The sequence below is a fragment of the Nicotiana sylvestris genome, chromosome 4 (assembly GCF_000393655.2).
Source record: "Nicotiana sylvestris chromosome 4, ASM39365v2, whole genome shotgun sequence".
Lineage (NCBI taxonomy): Eukaryota > Viridiplantae > Streptophyta > Magnoliopsida > Solanales > Solanaceae > Nicotiana > Nicotiana sylvestris.
In genome coordinates, this window is record NC_091060.1 from 169,926,936 (window position 1) to 169,949,557 (window position 22,622).

The 22,622-nt window shown below is 35.7% G+C and overlaps 2 protein-coding genes across 2 annotated transcripts; one reads left to right on the forward strand and one right to left on the reverse strand.

The window, feature by feature from the left end:
- Positions 1-12,353: 12,353 nt before the first annotated feature.
- On the forward strand, positions 12,354-15,647 carry LOC104238205 (AAA-ATPase At3g50940-like). The gene is made up of 3 exons (XM_009792500.2): positions 12,354-12,728; positions 13,661-14,294; positions 14,972-15,647. The coding sequence occupies exons 1-3, from the start codon at positions 12,403-12,405 to the stop codon at positions 15,344-15,346; spliced, it is 1,335 nt and encodes a 444-aa protein (XP_009790802.1). The 5' UTR covers positions 12,354-12,402; the 3' UTR covers positions 15,347-15,647.
- Positions 15,648-16,084: 437 nt separating this feature from the next.
- LOC104238204 (phosphatidylinositol/phosphatidylcholine transfer protein SFH3-like) lies at positions 16,085-21,150 on the reverse strand. The gene is made up of 11 exons (XM_070172357.1): positions 21,099-21,150; positions 20,921-21,013; positions 19,074-19,371; positions 18,508-18,607; positions 17,526-17,792; positions 17,351-17,428; positions 17,123-17,224; positions 16,856-16,905; positions 16,666-16,765; positions 16,493-16,585; positions 16,085-16,392 (listed from the first exon to the last, which is right to left on the reverse strand). Exons 2-11 carry the CDS (start codon positions 20,925-20,927, stop codon positions 16,366-16,368), a joined length of 1,122 nt encoding a protein of 373 aa, XP_070028458.1. The 5' UTR covers positions 20,928-21,013; positions 21,099-21,150; the 3' UTR covers positions 16,085-16,365.
- Between the last annotated feature and the right edge of the window lie 1,472 nt (positions 21,151-22,622).

Here is a 22,622-nt window from a genome sequence, read left to right on the forward strand (position 1 = left end):
GTATAAGCTGAAACAAATAATGAGCAGCAAACCATCACATATTTTTGCTTCCTACTCTTACCCATCACAGCAAACATAAATCTATAGGCGTAATACATACGGAGATACCTAAAGTTGGCACGATCTTTCACTTAGACACTTAAACTAGACCTCTTTCCAATTAGACACGTTTCCTAGGCAATTCTCATACCAATAAGACACGTTTTTTGCTGGCTTATTAATTAACCAAGCGCGTGTTCTGCAATCTCCGTCTACGTGGCAAAAGTAACCATTATAAATCGTGCCACATCATTTTATTTGTCCACATCACTATCCATCTCAGCTATATAGTGTTATTTCCACTAAAATACAAATAACTAGCCCTAAACAAACGATCTAAACATATTACCAACCCACCCCTCCCCTCCGTCATCTTCCCCAACGACCCCCACCCCACTTCATTTCCATCTTCATCTGCAAAACAAAGTACTCCCATAACTATGGCTTGGCTTAATTCTAGGCCACATTGCCGGAAAAAGCACAAAAGTTGGCTCCCCTTTCCAGTGTAGTACTACCATTACCATTTTTCTAGTCTTCCCTAGTTTCCGAGGTAAGTAGCAAGAAGGAAAAATGGGAATCTGGGATTTCATTAATTCCGGCAAAGAAACGGTGAAAGGATACACACCAGATCCGGTGAAGAAGGTGTATAATACTACCTATTATTACAGTATTACTGCCGTTAGAAAGATCGACGACGTCATTAGAGTTAACGGCATACAGAAGCTGGATCAGTACATACCCGATGATGAAGGTCGGGCTAAGATCGTTAGTTTCAGCACAAAATTCATCAAAAATGCTTCCGTTTTTGCCGTCAAAGAAGCAGCCAACATCTTCGAAACTTGAACTGATTGTTCGACGAAGAAGACGAACTTAGGTCTTTTGATTTTGCGGTTGTTTGTTCGAATTGATCACTGGGGCTTGGTATTGATGTTGTTTAGAGTTTTCATTTCAAGTTTTAAATCATTTGGTGAAGATTTGAGTGAGATTGGTTCATTTTGGGTTTGCTGAAGCACAATGATATTCTTGGTTTTCACTGGAAAAGTTCAAGCTATTTCCATTCATTTTGCTTCTTCTTTTTCTTCTTCATTTTAGTCTCAGTTCTCTGCTTCTTCTTCATTTCAGTTCTGGCAGCTGGGTTAAGCTTCTTCTTCTTCACTTTATCCTTTTTGTTTTTTTCCAATCACAAATACTCACCTTTTCGTTTTAGGCTGAATTTGAATCTGGTATGGGATTCGAAAGAAGAAGAGGAAAATGAGTCGGAGAAGATGACGGAAAGTGGAGGAGGCAATGGTGGAAATGGTGGTGAATATAAAGAAGAAGAAGGAAATAAAAAAACAAAAAAAATAATCTGTTTTTGGGCTTTTCACGCGCCCATATTGGGTGAAACTCACTTTATGTGCCAACTCAGCAAGAAGTGTTTAATTGGAACAAAGTTCATGTAACGTATGTGCTCAATAGGAACTCTCTTAAGTTCAGGTGTCTAAATGAAAGATCGTGCCAACTTTAAGTGTCTCCGTATGTATTACGCCTAAATCTATATGCCGCCTATGGAGATTCTTTTAGACTAGTTTCTGTAATCGCTCTGATATGAAATAACATGTCTTTGGGTGGTTAAGATCTTCAAATAAAAATATCGTTTCTGGTCGGATTTTGGGGCTGAGGAACTTGAAGAGGCTGTTATCTTTTTTTTCATTGTATTTCAATATATCTCGCTGAATTTTATGTATTTCATTGTATTAACTGTTTTTAGTTTTTTCTACTTTTTTGATATATTCACTGTATTCAATGTAATTATATAATTTGAAAGCTTCACTTTGTTTCACTGTTTTGTCCAACAACAATATGTATTCAATGTATTGTAGAATGTATTTATATATTTTTTAATTAATATAATTTATGCATTCAGATGTATATATGTATTCAAATATATATATATATATATATATATATATATATATATATATATATATATATATATATATATATATATATATATATATATATATGTGGTATGTATTCATATATTTTTTGCACTACAGATGACCTGCTATACTTCATGTATTCAATATATTTTTATGTATTTAACTGTATTCAATATAATTATATAATTTCAATATATAAACCTATTTGTAAAGATACCACTAAAAAAAGAAAAGATGGATTGAATCTCTGAAGATTGCTCTATTTTTGGGGTGTTTTTCGGTTGAGAATCTTTTCTATAACTGGAAATACAAATTTTGTGTGTTATAATTGAGTTTGTTGAGTTATATTAGGAGTCGCGTTAAATGATTCACTTACCGTTTTTAAGTAGCTAAAGACCTTTTTTCCCCGCAAATTTCGTTACTTTATTCACGAATACAGCTCGCGAATACATATGAATAAAGTCTATACGTTAGCTGTAATTTCCCTTTTTCCGCCGATTTTTCCTTTGTATTCATGAATACATTAGCTTAAATACATCGAATACACTCTATAACAAATTAAAATATAGCTATAGGAAGTAATTTAGTAAATAGTAGCTATATCAAACTAATAATTACTAAAATATAGTGGTTTCTGAAAATTCGAACATAAAAGGTACCCAAGGCCAATAAAGTAACATTATATATATATATATATATGGGGTTGCTCTGATGGTAAGCAACCTCTACTTTCAACCAAGAGGTTGTGAGTTCGAATTTCCTCAAGAGCAAGGAGGGAACTTCTTGGAGGGAAGGTTGTTGTTGTTGTATATATAAAGAGTATTTTAATAAGGAAGTACAAAATTTTCCAGAGAAATATATTTTCTTAGCCGCTTCCAAAAATAAAGCCGATAAAATGTATAATTTTTTTTGTATATATATACTTTTTAGGCTAACGAATACAATTAGTTTCTGTCGACCGGCCATTTTGTATTTTGCCAATTTTCAATTCAATTAACCACAATTTCTTTTAGCTTCGTCATACCATCAAAAGTCAAAACGTATCTAAAAGAATAGTATCCAAAGAGAGAGTCATAGATACAATATAGAACGGAATCATAAATTGATCTACTACTTTTCCGTCTTCTAGATTTTGAAGACAAAAATAATTCATTTGCATCAGATTTCAAATTTTAAATATCACCCTTATTTTTAGTGATCTTTTTGTGCACTTGCCAGAAGCTTATATTTTACATTTATTTTATCATTTGTCTATAAATCCAGCTTTAGCCCTTAATGGATTATCTCTTTAGCCGATACATGGTGAAGAAAAAAACATTTTGATTTCAAATTTCGAATAAAAAAGGTACTTAACATTTTTGGATCCTAATTAAAGAATCGATGCCTTTTATCCTCATTATAAAACGCATCTGGTGCGACCCAAAAAGTTGATAAAAATTGCATTGGTCGGTCAAACCTGCTCACTACAAGTTGAAGTGACTTTAGCTAATAGTCTTAATACTTATTTGGTACTAGCAATTTTGGCACGTTAAATTATAGGATGCGTAATGTTTTTTCTCATAAAACAGTTGAAGACTGCGCAAATTGGAAGGTCCAAATCGGAACAATCCACCGGTCCACAACGGAAGTCGAAAAGAAAAAGAAAAAGAAAACATCTTTTAGCATGTGATTCTATTTTGATTGTCAAAAAGCGTCAGGCTTTTATAAAACAAAGACTATAAAGTAAAGACAAGTATATAGAGAAACTGATATATTATTCGAATTCAAACTGATGTACATAATGGACTGAAAAAAGGAAGCTGCTCCGTAAGCTGCTACTACAAGCTGCTGTGTAAGCTGCTACTACAAGCTGCAGTGTAAGCTACTAGAAGCTGCTGTGTAAGCTGCTACTACAAGCTGCTGTGTAAGCTGCTACTACAAGCTGCTGTGTAAGCTGCTACTACAAGCTGCTGTGTAAGCTGTTGCTATACCAGATATGGAAAATCTTCTACTGAGAGCAATATTTATCCATAACGGAGTACTGAATGGATAAGCTTATTATACCCGGTATGGATAATCTTTTACCGGGGGTAATGTTTATCCATAACTGGGTACTGAAAAGATAAGCCTATTATACCCGGTATGGATAAACTTATACTGGGGGTAATGTTTATCCATAACCGGGTACCGAAGTGATAAGCTTCTTCAGGAAGCTTATTTCCAATATAGTACTAAATAGATAAACATATTTACGGTGGAGTCCCATATGGATAAGCTTCTTCAGGAAGCTTATTTACAACGGAGTACTAAATGAACATCCATAATATAATATATTTATAACACTCCCCCTTGGATGTTCATTAAAAAATCATGTGTCTCATTAAAACCTCACTAGGAAAAACCACGTGGGAAAAAAATTCTAGTGAAGGAAAAAGAGTACACATATTTAGTAATACGCATTGTTAGGTGCCTCATTAAAAACCTTATAAGGAAAACCCCATGGGAAAAAACCTTAGTAAGGGAAAAAGAGTGCATCGCGTATTTTACTCCCCCTGATGAAAACCTTGTTTCAAATATTTGAGTCTCCGCATTCCAATCTTGTATACCATCTTCTCAAAAGTTGAAGTTGGCAAAGATTTAGTGAATAAATCTGCTGGATTATCACTTGAACGGATTTGTTGCACATCAATGTCACCATTTTTCTGAAGATCGTGTGTGTAGAATAATTTTGGTGAAATGTGCTTCGTTCTATCTCCTTTTATAAATCCTCCCTTCAATTGGGCTATGCATGCAGCATTGTCTTCGTATAAAATTGTGGGTCTTTTCTCACATTCCAAACCACATTTTTCTCGAATAAAATGAATTATTGATCTCAACCATACGCATTCCCTACTTGCTTCATGAATAGCTATTATCTCAGCGTGATTTGAAGAAGTAGCAACAATAGATTGCTTTGTGGAGCGCCATGATATGATAGTACCTCCATATGTAAATACGTAGCCGGTTTGAGATCGAGCTTTATGGGGATCAGATAAATAACCTGCATCTGCATAACCAACAAGGTCTGCACTATCTTTGTTAGCATAAAACAAACCCATATCAAGAGTTCCCTTTAAATATCGCAATATATGCTTAATCCCGTTCCAATGTCTCCGTGTAGGAGAAGAACTATATCTTGCTAGTAAATTAACAGAGAATGCTATGTCAGGCCTTGTAGCATTAGCAAGATACATTAGTGCACCAATTGCACTGAGATAGGGTACTTCGGGACCAAGGAGTTCCTCGTCCTCTTCTGGAGGTCGGAACAAATCCTTATTCACTTCAAGTGATCGAACAACCATTGGTGTACTCAATGGGTGCGCTTTGTCCATGTAAAAGCGTTTTAAGACCCTTTCTGTATAGGCAGATTGATGGATAAAGATCCCGTCTGCTAAATGTTCAATTTGCAGACCAAGACAAAGTTTTGTCTTTCCAAGATCTTTCATCTCAAATTCTTTCTTAAGATATTCAATTGCCTTTTGGAGCTCTTCTGGAGTTCCAACAAGATTTATGTCATCAACATAAACAGCAAGTATAACAAATTCTGATGCCATTTTCTTTATAAAAATACATGGACAAATAACATCATTTATGTAACCTTCTTTCAGCAAATATTCACTAAGGCGATTATACCACATGCGCCCAGATTGCTTTAAACCGTACAAAGATCTTTGTAATCTGATTGAATACATTTCCTGAGATTTTGCTTCAGGCATTTTAAATCCTTCAGGAATTTTCATATAAATTTCATTATCAAGTGAACCGTACAGATAAGCTGTAACTACATCCATTAGATGTATTTCAAGCTTTTCATGTAGTGCTAAACTGATGAGATATCGAAATGTTATGGCATCCATAACAGGTGAATATGTTTCATCAAAATCGACTCCAGGTCGTTGTGAGAATCCTTGTGCAACAAGGCGAGCTTTGTATCTTTCAACTTCATTTTTATCATTCCTTTTTCGCACAAAAACCCATTTATGACCAACTGGTTTTATACCAGCAGGTGTTTGGACTACTGGTCCAAAGACCTCTCTTTTAGCAAGTGACTTCAATTCCGATTGAATTGCCTCTTGCCATTTTGGCCAATCAGATCTTTGTCGACATTCTTCGACAGATCGAGGTTCAAGATCCTCACTATCTTGCATAATATTAAGTGCAACATTATATGCAAAAATATTATCCACCACTATTTCAAATCGATTTAAATTAATCCCATCACCGTTCGAACTTATTAAAAGTTCCTCACTCACATGAGCTTCAGGTTCATTGATTTCTTCAGGAATCTCAGAACTAATCAGATTTTGGGTCTCTTCAGGGGATCCCTTCATAGTATCGTTTTGATCATTTGTCGATTTTCTTTTTCGAGGATTTCGATCCTTAGAACCCAAAGGCCTACCACGCTTCAGGCGTGCTTTAGGTTCACTAGCTCTCATGCTAGTAGATGGTCCCATTGGGACATCAATTCGGATAGGCACATTCTCTGCTGGGATATGTGACTTAGTTATCCTTTTCAAATCAGTAAATGCGTCTGGCATTTGATTTGCTATATTCTGTAAATGGATGATCTTCTGGACCTCCTGATTACATATAGGGGTACGGGGATCAAAGTGAGATAATGATGAAACTTTCCACACAATTTCTCTTTTGATTTCCTTTTTCTCTCCCCCTAATTGTGGGAAATTTGTTTCATCAAACCGACAATCTGCAAATCGAGCAGTAAATAAATCTCCTGTCAATGGTTCAAGATAGCGAATAATAGAGGGTGATTCAAACCCAACATATATTCCTATCCTTCTCTGTGGTCCCATCTTACTACGTTGTGGTGGTGCTACTGGCACATATACAGCACATCCGAAAATTCGTAGATGGGCAATATTTGGTTCATAACCAAAAACTAATTGTGACGGAGAATATTTATTATAATGTGTCGGTCTAAGACGGATAAGTGATGCTGCATGCAAGATAGCATGGCCCCAAACAGTAGTGGGCAATTTTGTTTTCATAAGTAGTGGTCTTGCTATCAATTGCAAGCGTTTAATAAATGACTCTGCAAGGCCATTTTGAGTATGAACATAAGCTACAGGATGTTCAACTTTTATCCCAACGGATAAACAATAATCATCAAAAGCTTGAGATGAGAATTCTCCAGCATTATCAAGGCGAATAGCCTTTATAGGATAATCTGGGAATTGTGCCCTTAATCGAATTATTTGGGCTAATAGCTTTGCAAACGCCAGGTTGCGAGATGATAGTAGACACACATGAGACCATCTTGAAGATGCATCTATTAGGACCATAAAATATCTAAACAACCCACTTGGTGGGTGAATAGGTCCACATATATCCCCATGTATACGCTCTAAAAAGGCAGGGGATTCAATATCAACCTTCATTGGTGATGGTCTAGTGATCATTTTTCCTTGATAACAAGCATCACAAGAAAATTCGTCATTTGTAAGAATCTTCAGGTTCTTTAATGGATGCCCACTCGAATTTTCAGTAATTCGTCTCATCATTATTGATCCGGGATGGCCCAAACGGCCATGCCAAAGCACAAAAGTATTTGAATCCGTAAACTTCTGGTTTACGATAGAGTGTGCTTCAATTGTACTAATTTTTGAATAGTATAAGCCAGAAGATAAAGTTGGTAACTTTTCTACAATGCATTTCTGGCCAGAAATATTCTTTGTAATACAAAGATATTCCCTGTTCATTTCATCTATTGTCTCTACATGATACCCATTTCGGCGGATATCTATAAAACTCAACAAGTTTCTTCGGGACTTGGAGGAGAACAATGCATTGTCTATAATAAGTTTTGTTCCCTTAGACAGAAATATTATGGCTCTTCCGGAGCCTTCAATCAAACTTATATTACCAGAAATTGTTGAAACATTTGCTTTTTCCTTATGCAAATAAGAAAAGTATTTCTGATCGTTGAATATGGCATGTGTTGTTCCACTATCAATAACACACATATCTTCATGATTTGTCTTTGATCCAAACATAATTTGAGGGTTATCCATATTCTTCAAAATAACATAAATAAAATATATTATAGTAAATATCATTATCAAAACATAACTTTTATTTATGTACAATAATTACATAACCATACTATTTATTACAAACAACACAAATTAAAATATTTACATTTCTACAGATTCACTACCGATTACATGACTTATTTCTCCTTCTGGGAGTGCAAAGTAATCAGCTACATCCAAATGCATGAAGTCTAAATTATCTTCAGAAATAAAATTTGCTTCAGCATTTTTCTCTGTCTTCTTCAGGGAGGCTTGATAAAGCTCAACCAGATGCTTTGGCGTACGACAAGTACGTGACCAGTGCCCTTTTCCTCCACATCTATAGCATGCATTTTCTGCATTTGGCGCTTGCACCGCTTCATGCTTTTGTTCCTTCCTTTTCCACTGCTGGTGGTGAGGAGACTTCTTTGGTGCATTATTATTACCATGATTGGGGTTTCTTCCCCGACCACGGCCATGACCACGACTGGGGCCATGACCTCTTCCACGTTTAGCTTGGTGGAAGTTCGTCTCATTCACTTCAGGGAATGGACAAGAACCAATAGGTCGGCTTTCATGATTTTTCATTAATAGCCCATTATGTTGCTCTGCTATAAGAAGATGTGAGATAAGTTCAGAATACTTTTTAAATCCCATCTCTCGATATTGCTGCTGCAGGAGCATATTCGAGGCATGAAAAGTGGTGAAAGTTTTCTCCAACATATCATGATCAGTAATATTATCACCACATAATTTTAATTGGGAAATAATTCTGAACATAGCAGAATTATACTCACTGATAGATTTAAAATCTTGTAGCCTTAGATGAGTCCAATCATAACGTGCCTGTGGAAGAACGACCATCTTCAGGTGGTCATATCTATCTTTCAAATTATTCCACAGTATGACTGGATCTTTAATAGTGAGATATTCCATTTTCAGGCCCTCATCAAGGTGATGGCGTAGGAATATCATTGCTTTGGCACGGTCTTGGTTTGATGCCTGGTTTTTATCCTTGATGGTGTCTGCCAGACCCATCGCATCAAGATGAATTTCAGCATCAAGTACCCAAGACATGTAGCTTTTGCCCGATATATCCAGGGCTACAAATTCAAGTTTAGAAAGATTTGACATTATTTAGGAAAAGAAAGTTCTTACCTCAGATACTTTCAAAATATTTGCTCGAGATGGTAGAGCTTCGTGCTGATAACGTGTTATAAAATAAAGACTATAAAGTAAAGACAAGTATATAGAGAAACTGATATATTATTCGAATTCAAACTGATGTACATAATGAACTGAAATCTCTTCTATTTATAGAAGAAAGGAAGCTGCTCCGTAAGCTGCTACTACAAGCTGCTGTGTAAGCTGCTACTACAAGCTGCAGTGTAAGCTACTATAAGTTGCTGTGTAAGCTGCTACTACAAGCTGCTGTGTAAGCTGCTACAAGCTGCTGTGTAAGCTGCTGCTATACCAGATATGGATAATCTTCTACTGAGAGCAATATTTATCCATAACGGAGTACTGAATGGATAAGCTTATTATACCCGGTATGGATAATCTTTTACCGGGGGTAATGTTTATCCATAACTGGGTACTGAAAAGATAAGCCTATTATACCCGGTATGGATAAACTTATACTGGGGGTAATGTTTATCCATAACCGGGTACCGAAGTGATAAGCTTCTTCAGGAAGCTTATTTCCAATATAGTACTAAATAGATAAACATATTTACGGTGGAGTCCCATATGGATAAGCTTATTCAGGAAGCTTATTTACAACGGAGTACTAAATGAACATCCATAATATAATATATTTATAACACAGGCAACATTTTAAGTTTTTTTATTTATTTCTCACCCGGTATCCGTTACTCATATTGGGGCCCGACTAATCCGGATTCGCACCGAAAAGTCCTACATTGGGGGGTAAAGCGCTCCCTCACAAAGGTGACTCCATACCTATGACTCGAACTCAAGAACTCTGATTAAGGATGAAGGAATACCTATCAATCTATCACAACCCTTGTTGGTGCAGTATTTTAAGTTGATTTTACGGAAGAACATATTTTAATTATTATACAGTTGTTATAAAATATCATGATTTTAAGGAGTATATTTGATATCTTCCATGAGTTCATCAAATTTTTGGAAGTAGAAAAGAAAATTAATTGTTGAATTGAATCCGTTGTATAGACATGAAATTCTTTCAAATTATATAACATCTTGTCACATTCAATGATGAAGACGTATACCATTTTCATGAAGATTTGCAATTCAGTTGTTGAAACAGAGTGTTGTATCGTCTACAAAATTCAACCTCACTTAATAACATCTAATTTAACGTCAATATTTTACTCCACTTTCTATTTTCACTTAAAGAATAAATAAACTCATTTGTTCATAATGATTTTTGAACTAAATTTGTGAAAAATTACATTCTACTTGATATTTTTCTTGAGTCATAAAATAAGCGTGACGATCGCTCTCATGTATAATGAGATGGTTGAAATTTCTAGTCCATTCACTAGTGATGCAAGATTTAAGCTTTTGTAAACGAAGAATCTTTCAAAGATCATGTTACGAAGATGAACTTATATACACTGACGATCTAAAAAATTATGTATAATATATTTTATTCAATTTTATCAAATAATTTGCCTTACTTTACACATTATAAGTCTTCTACACTACAATGTGTCAAAAGGTAAATTTTATCCCATTAATAGAAGGGAAACAAGGTTAGCTAATGCATTCGGGATTCTATTTCTTCTAAGTTTTTGGATATACAAAGTTTGGATCAAAGCTATTGGGTTGGGTTCGGCCGAATCCGTGTTCGAAGCTCTAGCTACGTCTCGCGCTGTGAATCTAGTTCTTCCTTGTAGTGGAGAACGCCCCAAATTTGTATGCTTTTCTATTCGGCCTAATATTCATTTTATTCTTCTCTTTGATTCTTCCGCGAACAACTGTGATTTTGTTGTAGTAAACGGTTAAATGAATGAAAAATTGTTCTTTTTTACTGTAGCTGAAAAGAAAAGATTCTAATATATGTAAGAATATGGAATTTCACCTTTTTCTTTTCGAAGGTACCTGAGTATTGTTCTAGCTTGGATTTGAACTTAGCTATCTCCTTGGGCGACCAGAGAAAGAGATAATCTACTGTTTTTTCTTTTTGAAAAGTAAAAATTTAAAGATAGTAGTAGTAGATAAATAAGAGATGGAAATGCAAATTTTGCCATGCTCGGACTTAAAGAAGTCAATGGTGTAGTGCCAAATAAGAGGAGTAGATTATATACTCTTATTTCTGAACAAAGAGATAATGAAAGGTGATTTACACAAATAGGATATTTCGGTGCCGCTATTTAAAGTTTGACCCCGTTAAGAAAAGTCTTAGAGAAAGATCTCTCGTCAGATTTTGAAAATATGCTCCTAGCAATCGCCACGTTCTTAAGGTGATCAAAATCCTGGCGATCACCATAAATATGCTTATGATGATCACAAAGATTTCTGACCAAAATTCTAGTAATCATTAAGATTTGCCACAAATTCTGACCAATAACCAAAAATTTTGGCATTGTGGCTGAAAATTCTGGTAATCGTCAGGATTCCTGGGGTTCTAAAATTTCGATGAACATGCTTTAAATTCTGGCACGAGGCTATATTCCCTTAACTTCTTTAAACATGGTCAAAAAATAAATAGTGATTTTAAAATGGTCCATCCAATGTAATTTGCACCACCAAAGTAAAGGAACTAAAAATTATTCATATGGGCCAATGGGCCTCAGATTGAATTTCTTATATGGGCCGCTGTAATGGGCCCCAAAATCAATCCATCTAGGGAGAAATTCAAAAATAGCCAGATTTACAAGTGATCATTCAAAAATAGCTAAAGTTTCAAAAGTAATCGAAATTTAGTCACTTTTCATGTAAAGGTAAATCTGAATGAAAACACTGTTTAAAATCCGGAGAATACTCCAGCATAATATACTGGAGTTCCAGTATAATATACCGGTCCAACATAATGTGTTGAAAGTTCATACACAGGTGCACCGATCTCCAGTATATTATGCTGGAACTTTTCGTGTTGCAGCAAAATAATGATTATTTTTCAATGATTTTGCAAATGTTGGCTATTTATGAATGACTAGTCCGAAAACTGGCTAGCCCGTGCTATTTTTACGTGAGCACCTTTCGTTCTTGGGCTTCAAATTTTACCGCAAACGGCCCAAGAGTTTTCTAGACATCTTCGAATTTCTTCCACGAACGTCCTACAATTTTCTTGCTCGCCAAGACATGACCCTACGTAAACACTTTAACCCCACCCCCTCCCCCAAAGTCCCGCAATTTTTCAACATCATCAGAAAACCTTAGCAGAAAACAAAGGTAAGAAGAAAATGGAGTTGTTCGAATCCATGCCATCTTCTAAAGCAATTTTGACGGCGGCTACTTCTCTTACCGCTTCTGTAATTCTCTTCAGATCAATAGCTAGCGATCTTGTACCTGAAACACTTCAGCACTTCTTTTCTTCACGCTTTCAGAAATTATCGAACCGACTTTCCTCACAATTGATAGTTGTCATAGAAGAATCTGAAGGTCTCACTTCGAACCAGTTGTTCGACGCTGCTAACGTTTATTTGGGTACAAAGGTTTCTCCTTGGACACAGAGGATCAAAGTCAATAAGCCCGACAAAGATGAAGAGCTCGCCGTCACTGTTGATAGGTATAAACCTCGACTTGAACTACATACAGTTTAACAATTTTTAAAACATATAATTCATAGTTCTGTACTAAGTTCCTACAATTGTAACAAAATGGTAGTGAGTGCAGCCAATTTTAAGGATTTGATTTATATATACGGTGCGAATATAGTTTACACCAATGGTGTAATTGTGCTTATTATATACTACTTACCTGTTTCAATTTAGACGATGTAGTTTGACTTGACACAAAGTTTAAGAAAAAAAAAAGACTTTTAAAACATGTGGTCCTAAAAGTTTAAGGGGCTAAAAATTTGTGGGGCATAATATTTGTGTGACTATAAGCTTCTCATTAAGGGTAAGGTGGGTAAAATGAAAAGCTTAACGTTAAATTGTTTTCTAAATATAAAAATATGTCATTCTTTGTAGAGCGGACTAATAAAGAAGTGTGTCATCTAAATTGAAACGAATAGAGTACGCTTTTTGTACGACTCTTAGTTGGTGGGATAAGAGGATTAGCTTAATTACACTCTTTTTTGATTGATGAGCAATTGATGAAATACTAGCACAGTTATCTGTATCTTTTAATCTCTTACAATAGATTATTTCATGTTATCATGTTAAATTTGCTAAGAATCGGTGGAGGAGCTGAGCGGAGGAAATCATTGAAAAATTATACAGTGAAAATATGCAAGTTACAATATTTTTTTTTGATTATGTATAAACAGCTGAATCCCTTATATAAGGGAAAAGTCTTGTGAAGTGGCAAAAGGGGTACAAAATTTGCTTTTGCTCACTGGTTTAAATCTCAGCTGTGACATTCTATAATTTTTTTTAATCCCCTTGTATAAATTCCTGACTCCGCTACTGTTACAAATAATTACACTTTGTTGTAGGTTATTGATTGAGGTAACTCAAATTTTAAACGTACTGATTTAAAATCTTAGATCTACAGGTACCAAGAAGTAACGGATTGTTATGAAAATGTCAATTTCACCTGGATTTTGAAGTCCATGGGAATCAAACAGAGTGACAAGAGCACCAACCCCAAGACCGAGCTTCGATATTTTGAGCTAAGTTTTCACAAGAAGAAAAAAGAGATGGTTTTAAAATCTTATTTACCATATATATTGGGCAGGGCCAAAGAGATTAAGGAAGAGAAAAAGGCAGTGAGGTTACATACAGTGGATTATAATGGGACTGATTATTGGAGTTCCGTAGTGTTAAACCATCCTGCGACTTTTGATACAATGGCAATGGAGCCAGAAATTAAGAAGGAGCTGATTGAGGATCTTGACATGTTTGTGAATAGGAAAGATTACTATAGGAGAGTTGGCAAAGCTTGGAAACGCGGGTACTTGTTATATGGACCACCTGGTACAGGGAAGTCGAGCTTAGTTGCAGCGATGGCTAATTACCTTAAGTTTGATGTTTATGACTTGGATTTGAGAGAGGTGCAATGTAATTCGGATTTGAGAAGGTTGTTGATTGGTTCTGCAAATCGATCCATACTTGTGATAGAAGACATTGATTGCAATGTGGGGTTGCAGAATAGGGAAAATGAGAATGACACAAGTGAAGATGACAAGGTATTGTAATGCACTTCATTGACACAGTTTCAGTTTACAGTGAACTATTCAATTCCTCTTAACCACACTGCATATAAGAATAAGGAAAATGGTCAGAGCACTCCTGCACTGCTATGTTGCTCGTACTCTTCAAAAATGTCTCCAGGTGCGTATCGGATCCTCCAAAATAGTGCATTTTTGGAGGATCCGACACGGGTGCGGCTGCAATTTTAGAGGGTCCCTGCAACATAGCTCCACGGTACGAGGTATCTTAAGTCTTCCATATGTTATACTATGGGGTCATTCATACCTTGCTGTTAGCAAATCGTCTAGTATTTTCACTTGACCCTGATAAAGTTCGATTGTGGACCCTAATTGAAGTATGACGGAGGATAATTCTAAACCGTAATTAGAAGTAGAGGGGTATATCTACACCCTTTTTATGATGTATTTTGACACAATAAATCCAGTCATTTCATGCTACAACTTCGTTAAAGTCAAGGACAGATACGAAACAATTTGCTAACCATAAGGTTATGAATGACCCCCAAAGTATAATATAGGATAAAATTAAGATATTGCATATAGTAAAGGAGTAAGCTTGAACCTTTTCCTTAACAAATATCATTTGGTATCACTAGATATTGTTATAGTGTTATACTTTAACCTGTATTTTGCTAAAATTTCTACAAATGCAGATTACATTGTCTGGGCTGTTGAACTTTATTGATGGGTTGTGGTCGAGTTGTGGGGATGAGCGAATCATAGTGTTCACGACAAATCACAAGGACCGACTTGATCCAGCATTGTTGAGACCTGGCCGTATGGATGTGCACATTGAGATGTCGTATTGCACTTTCGGTGGTTTCAGGATACTAGCATCTAATTACCTAAAGATTGAGGAGCACAGCAAGTTTAGGGTAATTGAGGATCTGCTCCTGAAAGTTAAAGCAACTCCAGCTGAAGTTGCAGGAGAGCTGATGAAGAGCAACAAAGCTGAAATTGCACTAGAAAACCTCATCAAGTACCTTCATAACAAAAATGAATTGCTGACTGAAACAGATGGACATTAGGGACAACGGCGGAGGACAAGTAAATGCGGTATAGTTAGAGAGATTCTTTCATCTGTTAAAGAGCAAGATTTTATAGTTCATTAGCTTTTGTTAAACTTGGTAATATAATCATGCTGATTCTTTGATTCTATGTATCATTGGTTAGTTGTGTCATTACATGGTTAGAAATATTTCCATTCTGCCTGGCTAGAATAGTTTGCAGATGCAGAACTGAAGTCCATCAAATTACTTAACACAACATACTAAGAGGTCGTTTGGTAGAGTGTGTTAGAGAAAATAATGCATGCATTAACTTTGTGTATTAGTAGTGCTTTGTTTGGTACACTTTTTCAACCTATGTATAACTAATACAAGCATTAGTTATACACTCTATTTTGTATTATCCTATGTATAGCTAATGCAGATAAAATCATGACATTAGCTATACAAAGGCTATTAATGCATGCATTAGCATGGTTAAAGATAAAATTATCCTTGAAGTCCCTTAAGTTAAAGAATATGGAGGGCATTTTTGTAAACAATTAAATTTCTTAAAAATTATGCAATGCATTTTAATTTTTAATACACCACACCAAACAATGCATAAGAAATAATCTATGTATAACTAATGCTTGCATTACTAATGCACCTTATTTAGCATTATTCTTATACGCCCTACCAAACAACCCCTACCAGGTTCTGATACAGGTTCTCCAACCTAGAAACGATTTGAAGCTTGAAAGAGGGAGAAAACAACATGCTGAAAATATTGAACAAACAACAATAATATATAGATGTGTTATAAAACATATATCAAAATTTACAAAGAGTTGTAGGATAATGCACCCAAGGGTGTGGCCTAGTGGTCAATGAAGTGGCTGAGAACCATGAGGTTTCAAGTTCAAATCTGAGCGGAGGCAAAAACACTAGGTGATTTCTTCTCATCTATCCAAGCCTCGGTGGATAGAGTTATCTGGTACCTGTTGCTGGTGGGAGATGACAGGTTGCTAGACGCACCTCCTTCACATTCAAATCCTGGCTCAGTAGCATATGTCACAACACCTTACCTGTCCTAGGAACAAGCACTTCAGAATTTGACCAATCTAGACAAAGAAAACCTCATAGTAAAAGAAAGAAACAATTTTTAATCAAATGGAACATATATACCATCTCTGGCTGGTTCTCTCCTACTAGTTGCCTTGTAGCATCCGGTGTTGCTATTGTCTTCTCTAAACATTCTGATTCCTCTCCACAGTTCATCTTCATGTAGATCAGAATCAATTAAAATACACTAAGATGGTAATTTACGCGAAGAAAAGCTACTAATAATCCACATTCACCAGTGATATCTTGAGTTTTCTCCATGGCCCTTTATCTGACCTTAAACAACCACCATCATTCCCACACGTGCAACTGCCACCTAGAAAATCTGGCAACTCACTGGGAATCACATAGCTTTTGATGTTTGTTAATCATCTAAGGAACACTATAACAGCTAGGTTAGAGAAAAAAAGAATTAGAGATAATTACCGTTGATCGATGATTTCGAGCAGTTTGCCTTTATAATTGTTGCCAAGAACCTAGAAATTTGAAAAGTTATAATTCTTGATGAGCAACATATAATATGTCCGATTGACTCATACCCGCCATCTCAATCTAAGACCAATTCTCAAGTTGATTACAGGCATCGATAAATCTCTTTCTTTATAATAAGACTTAAATATTCAGAAGCTGCTAAAAATAATGATTAGCAACAGATACAAGAATCTTGGTCAAAGGGAAGAAAGCATGCCATACATGAATCTTGGACGTCGTTTCAGGGTCAAGAAAAGGCTTGAGTATATTCCAAATGAGCCTAAATCCAGGTCCGGCGTTTATGACAAACATTTCTCCAAGTGTCTGCAAAATTATTTTGTCAAGGTTAGATACTAGCTGGCAGTTTTACATGACAGTACCCATACGAGAAAAAGGAAATCAGAAACAGACATGTATTACTGCTAGCTAATAAGGGGTATAGCGAATTACTTCAGGGTAAAAGTCATTATCAATCTTCTGCAGCCGCAAAATGACTTCTCGTACAGGTTTTGAGAAATTCCTTAAACTCTATAACATAGAAAACAAATTATGAAACTGAACTATAAGAAGCACATTGTTGAAAATCCACCAGAAAAGACTAATAATTTAGTGAATAGGTATATACCACTCCTTCGACATCCAAAATGGTAACACTTCTATCTATGTGTCTTTTTGCAGCTACAGAGCAGGCAGGAAACCTGAAGGCAGTAGACTTCTCAAACTCTTGAACATGATATTTAACATATCGATCCAAAGTAGTCACTTCCAAAAGTTTTTCCACATTTATTAGCCCCAATCTTTCGATATAAACTGGTCTTCCTTCCTTATCTGTGCCATGATAACCCTGAGGGTAGTTTTGCAGAACTTTATCCCTTTCATGGAAGTCAAAATCCTGAGGAAAATATTGTATACGATCAAGAAACTATAGGTAAAGTGACTAGCATCGACATTTTAGCAATAACAAGTGCAGACAGCAAGTTCAAACCACTCCAACTTCATGGATGTTTCATAATGTTGAAAGAGCTATATAATAGTAATGGATTTCGAAAACTCCACTTACAGCTTGTTTGGATGGTTGTTATGTATCGTTTCATAATGTATCATATAGTATTGTACTGTATCGTTTTGATGTATATAATGTTTCGATAGATTGTATAGTTTGTCGTCGTTTCATGAAGTCATGCACCAACGATATGAAAAATAAATTTGCAACATTACAATGAAAAAGTAAGATACGAGGTAAAATTATTATATAAAAAGGTACGGTAAAAAATAAAATAAGATTATTTAATAATAAGATGAGAGGAAAAAAAATGAAACAATGCAACCATACCAAATTAGTCGTTCCATAAAGTGACACTTTTCGTCGTTACATAACGACAGATTTAACGGTACGATACAATAAAATTTAAGTAACAATCAAAACAAACATAATATTTGAAATAACAATACGATACAATACAATAGGTAACCATCTAACAAGCTGTTAGCTCAAGCCAAATGACTTGTCTCCTTCTCTTATATCTTTTTCATGAATATTCAAGTTATTTTGCGAGTTAATGACATTTTAACAGTAACATGAAGAAGAAGAATCAGACTATTTGTACCTTGATTATAGTGTCAGTTCCAAAATCTCTCCTCCACTGAAGCATATTTGTCCACATGCACTTTGCCTTCTCAATGTCAAACTTTCTAGCTTTCAGAAATCTGACAAAAGAACATTGAACAGCTAATGTGTATACCAACACAGAAGAAGCTTCATTGAGCCCAGTTATGAAATCCAATTTTATGCATCCTACATTTCTAGCATATGTAAATTATAGATCTCTAATAAGAACTCATAAGATGATCTTGCCATCAAGGTTAAAATCCGCTAACTCTTGCATTAGCTCAATTATCACAGCACCAAAAATTTAGCAACTCATGCATAATATAGGTTACACTCCGCATGTTTAAAGGGCAGCCCGGTGCACTAAGCTCGCGCTATGCATGGGTCCGGGGAAGGGCCGGACCACAAGGGTCTATTAATGCAGTCCTACCTTGCATTTCTGCAAGAGGCTGTTTCCACGGCTCAAACCCGTAACCTCCTAGTCACATGACAACAACTTTACCAGCTATGCCAAGACTCCCCTTCACACTCCGCATGTTTGTGGTTAAATATTGGCAAGGGCACCTTAATAATTTGAGATTATCATCATGCATAGCAGGAAGCAGGTTCTCCTTAATCAGCACTTGTCGAAAAGCATTAACAAACTTCAACTCCTCAGTGCCCCAAATTTGCTCTTTGATAAAAGAAATTTCAATATCATTTTGTTTCCTGATTATCTTCTCAAGGGAATTCCCAGAATCACTGGGCAGCTTTTTCTCTTCTGTCTTAAGGATCCCAAGTTCATTCTTCCTTCCCTCGCAGATTTTAGAATGTAATTGATCTTCATAATTTTCATCATCAAATGAAGATCCTTCACCAATATCTGTGCAAAATTTACAAAGTTATACTTAGAGTTACCATGCAAGTACTAAATCTATAGTGATTCTTGGTCGAATCACAGACACTTGAAAAGGATAATACAGTCAGTAACTTATATTAAATATAAGAGAAACATAACTTCATGACCAACAATGCGAAAACTGAGGATGCATACTTTTCAGGAGGTAAATAGCAGAGGAAACAGAAAAATAGACAGGATTTCAGCCACAAAAACATGACAGATACAAGTAAAGAAAAAACAGGATTGGGGCTAAAAAGAAGAATTGGCCAAGTATTCCCAGTTTCAAAATGGATTAAACACATTACACATTGCTATCATCTACTGAGCACCATTCTGACATGTGGCATAAAAGCATTGAAATTTTCAGCATTGCTTTGATTAATGAAGATTACTCAGATGATAATTACATTTAAATTCTTCGAATTTACACAACAAAAAGCTAAAACACCAAAAGTTGAGTTGGGAGGCCCAAAGCCTGATCTTAGACCAAATGTTAATCACTCAACTAAGAATCAATACTACATTAGTTGGGTTAGGCTATATATGGGGAAACTCCGAATACAGGCCTAGATTATTTGTACAGACAAACTTTTTGGGTGCTACGATCCAAAGTCGAGAGGGAAACAACCCAGATCGTACGCTAAGGTCCCTAAGCAATCGCTTAATGAAAAAGGAAGTGATCGAGTGATGACAACCAGGAGCTGGGCTTGGAAGCAGCCATCCTTTGAAGAAAGCGTAATTGCTCACTAGTCTAGCTCCATCGCACCGAAAATGTATTAGGGCTCAAGTGATTCAACGAAGCGACGAGACTTTGAAAGCTACTTTTTCAAGTGTCAGTAGCAGAATGTTCTGTCAATCGGGGAAGGTTTTTGGTGACAAGACCTGGAGATATCAGAAGTGAGAATGCTGACATGAGTAACGAAAAATCCTATGAAAAACATGATCGCTTGCCAGTGGAAGGTTTTCTGCATTCAGTCAATCTACGTAGACTGAATTGGTCCCTAAGGAACCCCCGAAAGGGGTGCCGTCCGATGGGTACACAAAAGTGACGAAGTTGCTTTAACTGCAAAACCATGCCTGTCTGTTAGAGCGAATTGGATGATCGGGCCGAGGCTGCCCCCTCTTCCCCTCACTCTCCTTTCCCTAATATGACCCTTGAGTCATCAAAGCCTATGACTTGGCCTGGCCCCATTGGATCCTCCAAATCATAATTTTGACTAAAATCTGGCATCAACCCACCGAAATCATATTTTGCATTCCCGATTTGGGATAGGTTATGAGCTTATATTAACTCAATTGAATGACAAACATAGAAATCAGGATCCTAAAGAGAGAGAAAAAAAGGACCGGATAAAGAAATATACTTTACGACATAAAAAAAAACTAATTTAATCTCCTATACTGTTTCCCTAAGATTGACTTCTAACCTCTTGATCACATGAGATTGTGAATATATTATGTTAAATGAAAATATCAAACTGAAAAAAGAACAAAATCGACACTGCCTACAACATAGATCAACAGTAGGTACCTGACATTTTCTGAGGACTAAAAAGTGAAGTTAATTAACGATATAAATGTCTGCTAAACTGATGGAAACCTTATAGAGGTAAATCTCATCACCCTGCCAAAAAAATAAATAAAATAACATTGAGCAATCGGAAAATGTGGAAATGGGTGTTTAACTACTTTACTTCAAACACACTCACATGGAAACATATTTGGATTTTTGGATATGTCAAAGTCGAAGTGAAGCGAAACTGGGGAGTTTCGTGAAGCAGTTAAGCGTTGTGTCTACTTTTGAATAGCGGTTGGTTTTGTGGGTGGGACCCACTACTTGCTATATGGGACCCTTTTTCTTAGTGGCGGGAATATGCCATTGATAGCTTTTGTATCTATATTTTATGCTCTAACCCTCTCTTTTTTACGAACTTTTTTATTTTCATTGAACCGTCGCTTCTATTTTTAAGCTGTCCTACTCTCTTCTTTCTCGATCCTCATTTAGAACAATTAAAAGGATATTGGAAAATCAATATCCTGCTGCAAAAATAATTCAAAAATATTATTACTTTGAGTTATCTTTTGATTGAGATACAACATCTTCGAAGGTATCAGGTTGGAAAGTAGACAAAGACTTAGTTGCTTATGATTTTAATTTCCGATTTAATGAATTTGCAAATTGGATCAAATTAAGTTCGATTTTCTCAATTTCATTTCAATTCTCGATTTAATTTTAGGTTTGTTTTCCCGGTTTGTCCTATTTTTGGCTTTTCTTTTTGATTTTTGTATATCTTTGCACCTCCCTCTTCACTTGTTACATCGGCAAAATAAATATGTGTGCATCGTACTTCCATCATTTTTACGTTATTACATACAAAAGAAGAAAAACTTAAAATGTTGAATCAAAAGCATTGCGTATGAATTGTTTTTGTTTGATCACTAACCGTCCCACCGGACAAGCAATTTCTAGTTTTGTTGACGGAACGAAAACGACCCCAAGATCTTTGATCAATAAAGGAAAGAACCTATTTTTAATAAATTCTACAACAATTACGTGCAAGTTTTTCTTTTACGGCCTGAAACAAGATACCCGTTGAACTGGGCATATACCCACAAATGGCTGTGACTGAAACACTATTTTAGTTTATTCACTATCACGATTCCTGGTATATTTAGCATCTTCTTTTCTATATTCAAGCTATTGTTGTCAACACTGCAGTCTGCGCGGAGGACCTATCGAAAACAAGCTCTATATCTATATCTTCACAAAAATAGTAATAAGGTCTTTGTTAGTGGTAGCAAAATAATTAAAAGAAAACAATTATTCACCTATTATCCAATAAAAAAATTAATGAAATAATAAACTTTTTAAAAATGAATCAAATATGGATAAAAATCATATTATCCACTTAGAAAATAAATAACTAGTGGATTTAAATTAAATTCGTAAAGCCTCAAATTGATAGTCCTTTAAATTTAAGAGATTAGAAATTTCCAAAAGTGATCATATCAAGAAGTCATGCATAATACGAATATCCATATTATTCGCCGGTTAACCCACTTTTTATCCGTATTAAGTATGGATCGGGTCAGATAATATATCAATTTTTGCATTACCCAAGACCCTCCCATATCCAACCTAACCCGCCCATTTACCACCCCTAGTCTACGTACACTCTATCATCCTCAAACCCTTCTTTGAGAGATTACACTAAATTTATTATCGTTGTTGC

What these genes read in the sequence shown, in the direction of transcription:
- LOC104238204 (XM_070172357.1), bottom strand. An exon ending in AAACGACGTCCAAGATTCAT is followed by an intron (nt 16,906 to 17,122) that starts GTATGGCATGCT and finishes TCAAATTTCTAG; the next exon opens with GTTCTTGGCAACAATTATAA. An exon ending in GAAAACTCAAGATATCACTG is followed by an intron (nt 16,586 to 16,665) that starts GTGAATGTGGAT and finishes ATCTACATGAAG; the next exon opens with ATGAACTGTGGAGAGGAATC.
- LOC104238205 (XM_009792500.2), top strand. Translation starts at nt 12,403, where the DNA reads ATGGAGTTGTTCGAATCCATGCCATCTTCTAAAGCAATTTTGACGGCG. An exon ending in CTCGCCGTCACTGTTGATAG is followed by an intron (nt 12,729 to 13,660) that starts GTATAAACCTCG and finishes TTAGATCTACAG; the next exon opens with GTACCAAGAAGTAACGGATT. An exon ending in ACACAAGTGAAGATGACAAG is followed by an intron (nt 14,295 to 14,971) that starts GTATTGTAATGC and finishes CTACAAATGCAG; the next exon opens with ATTACATTGTCTGGGCTGTT.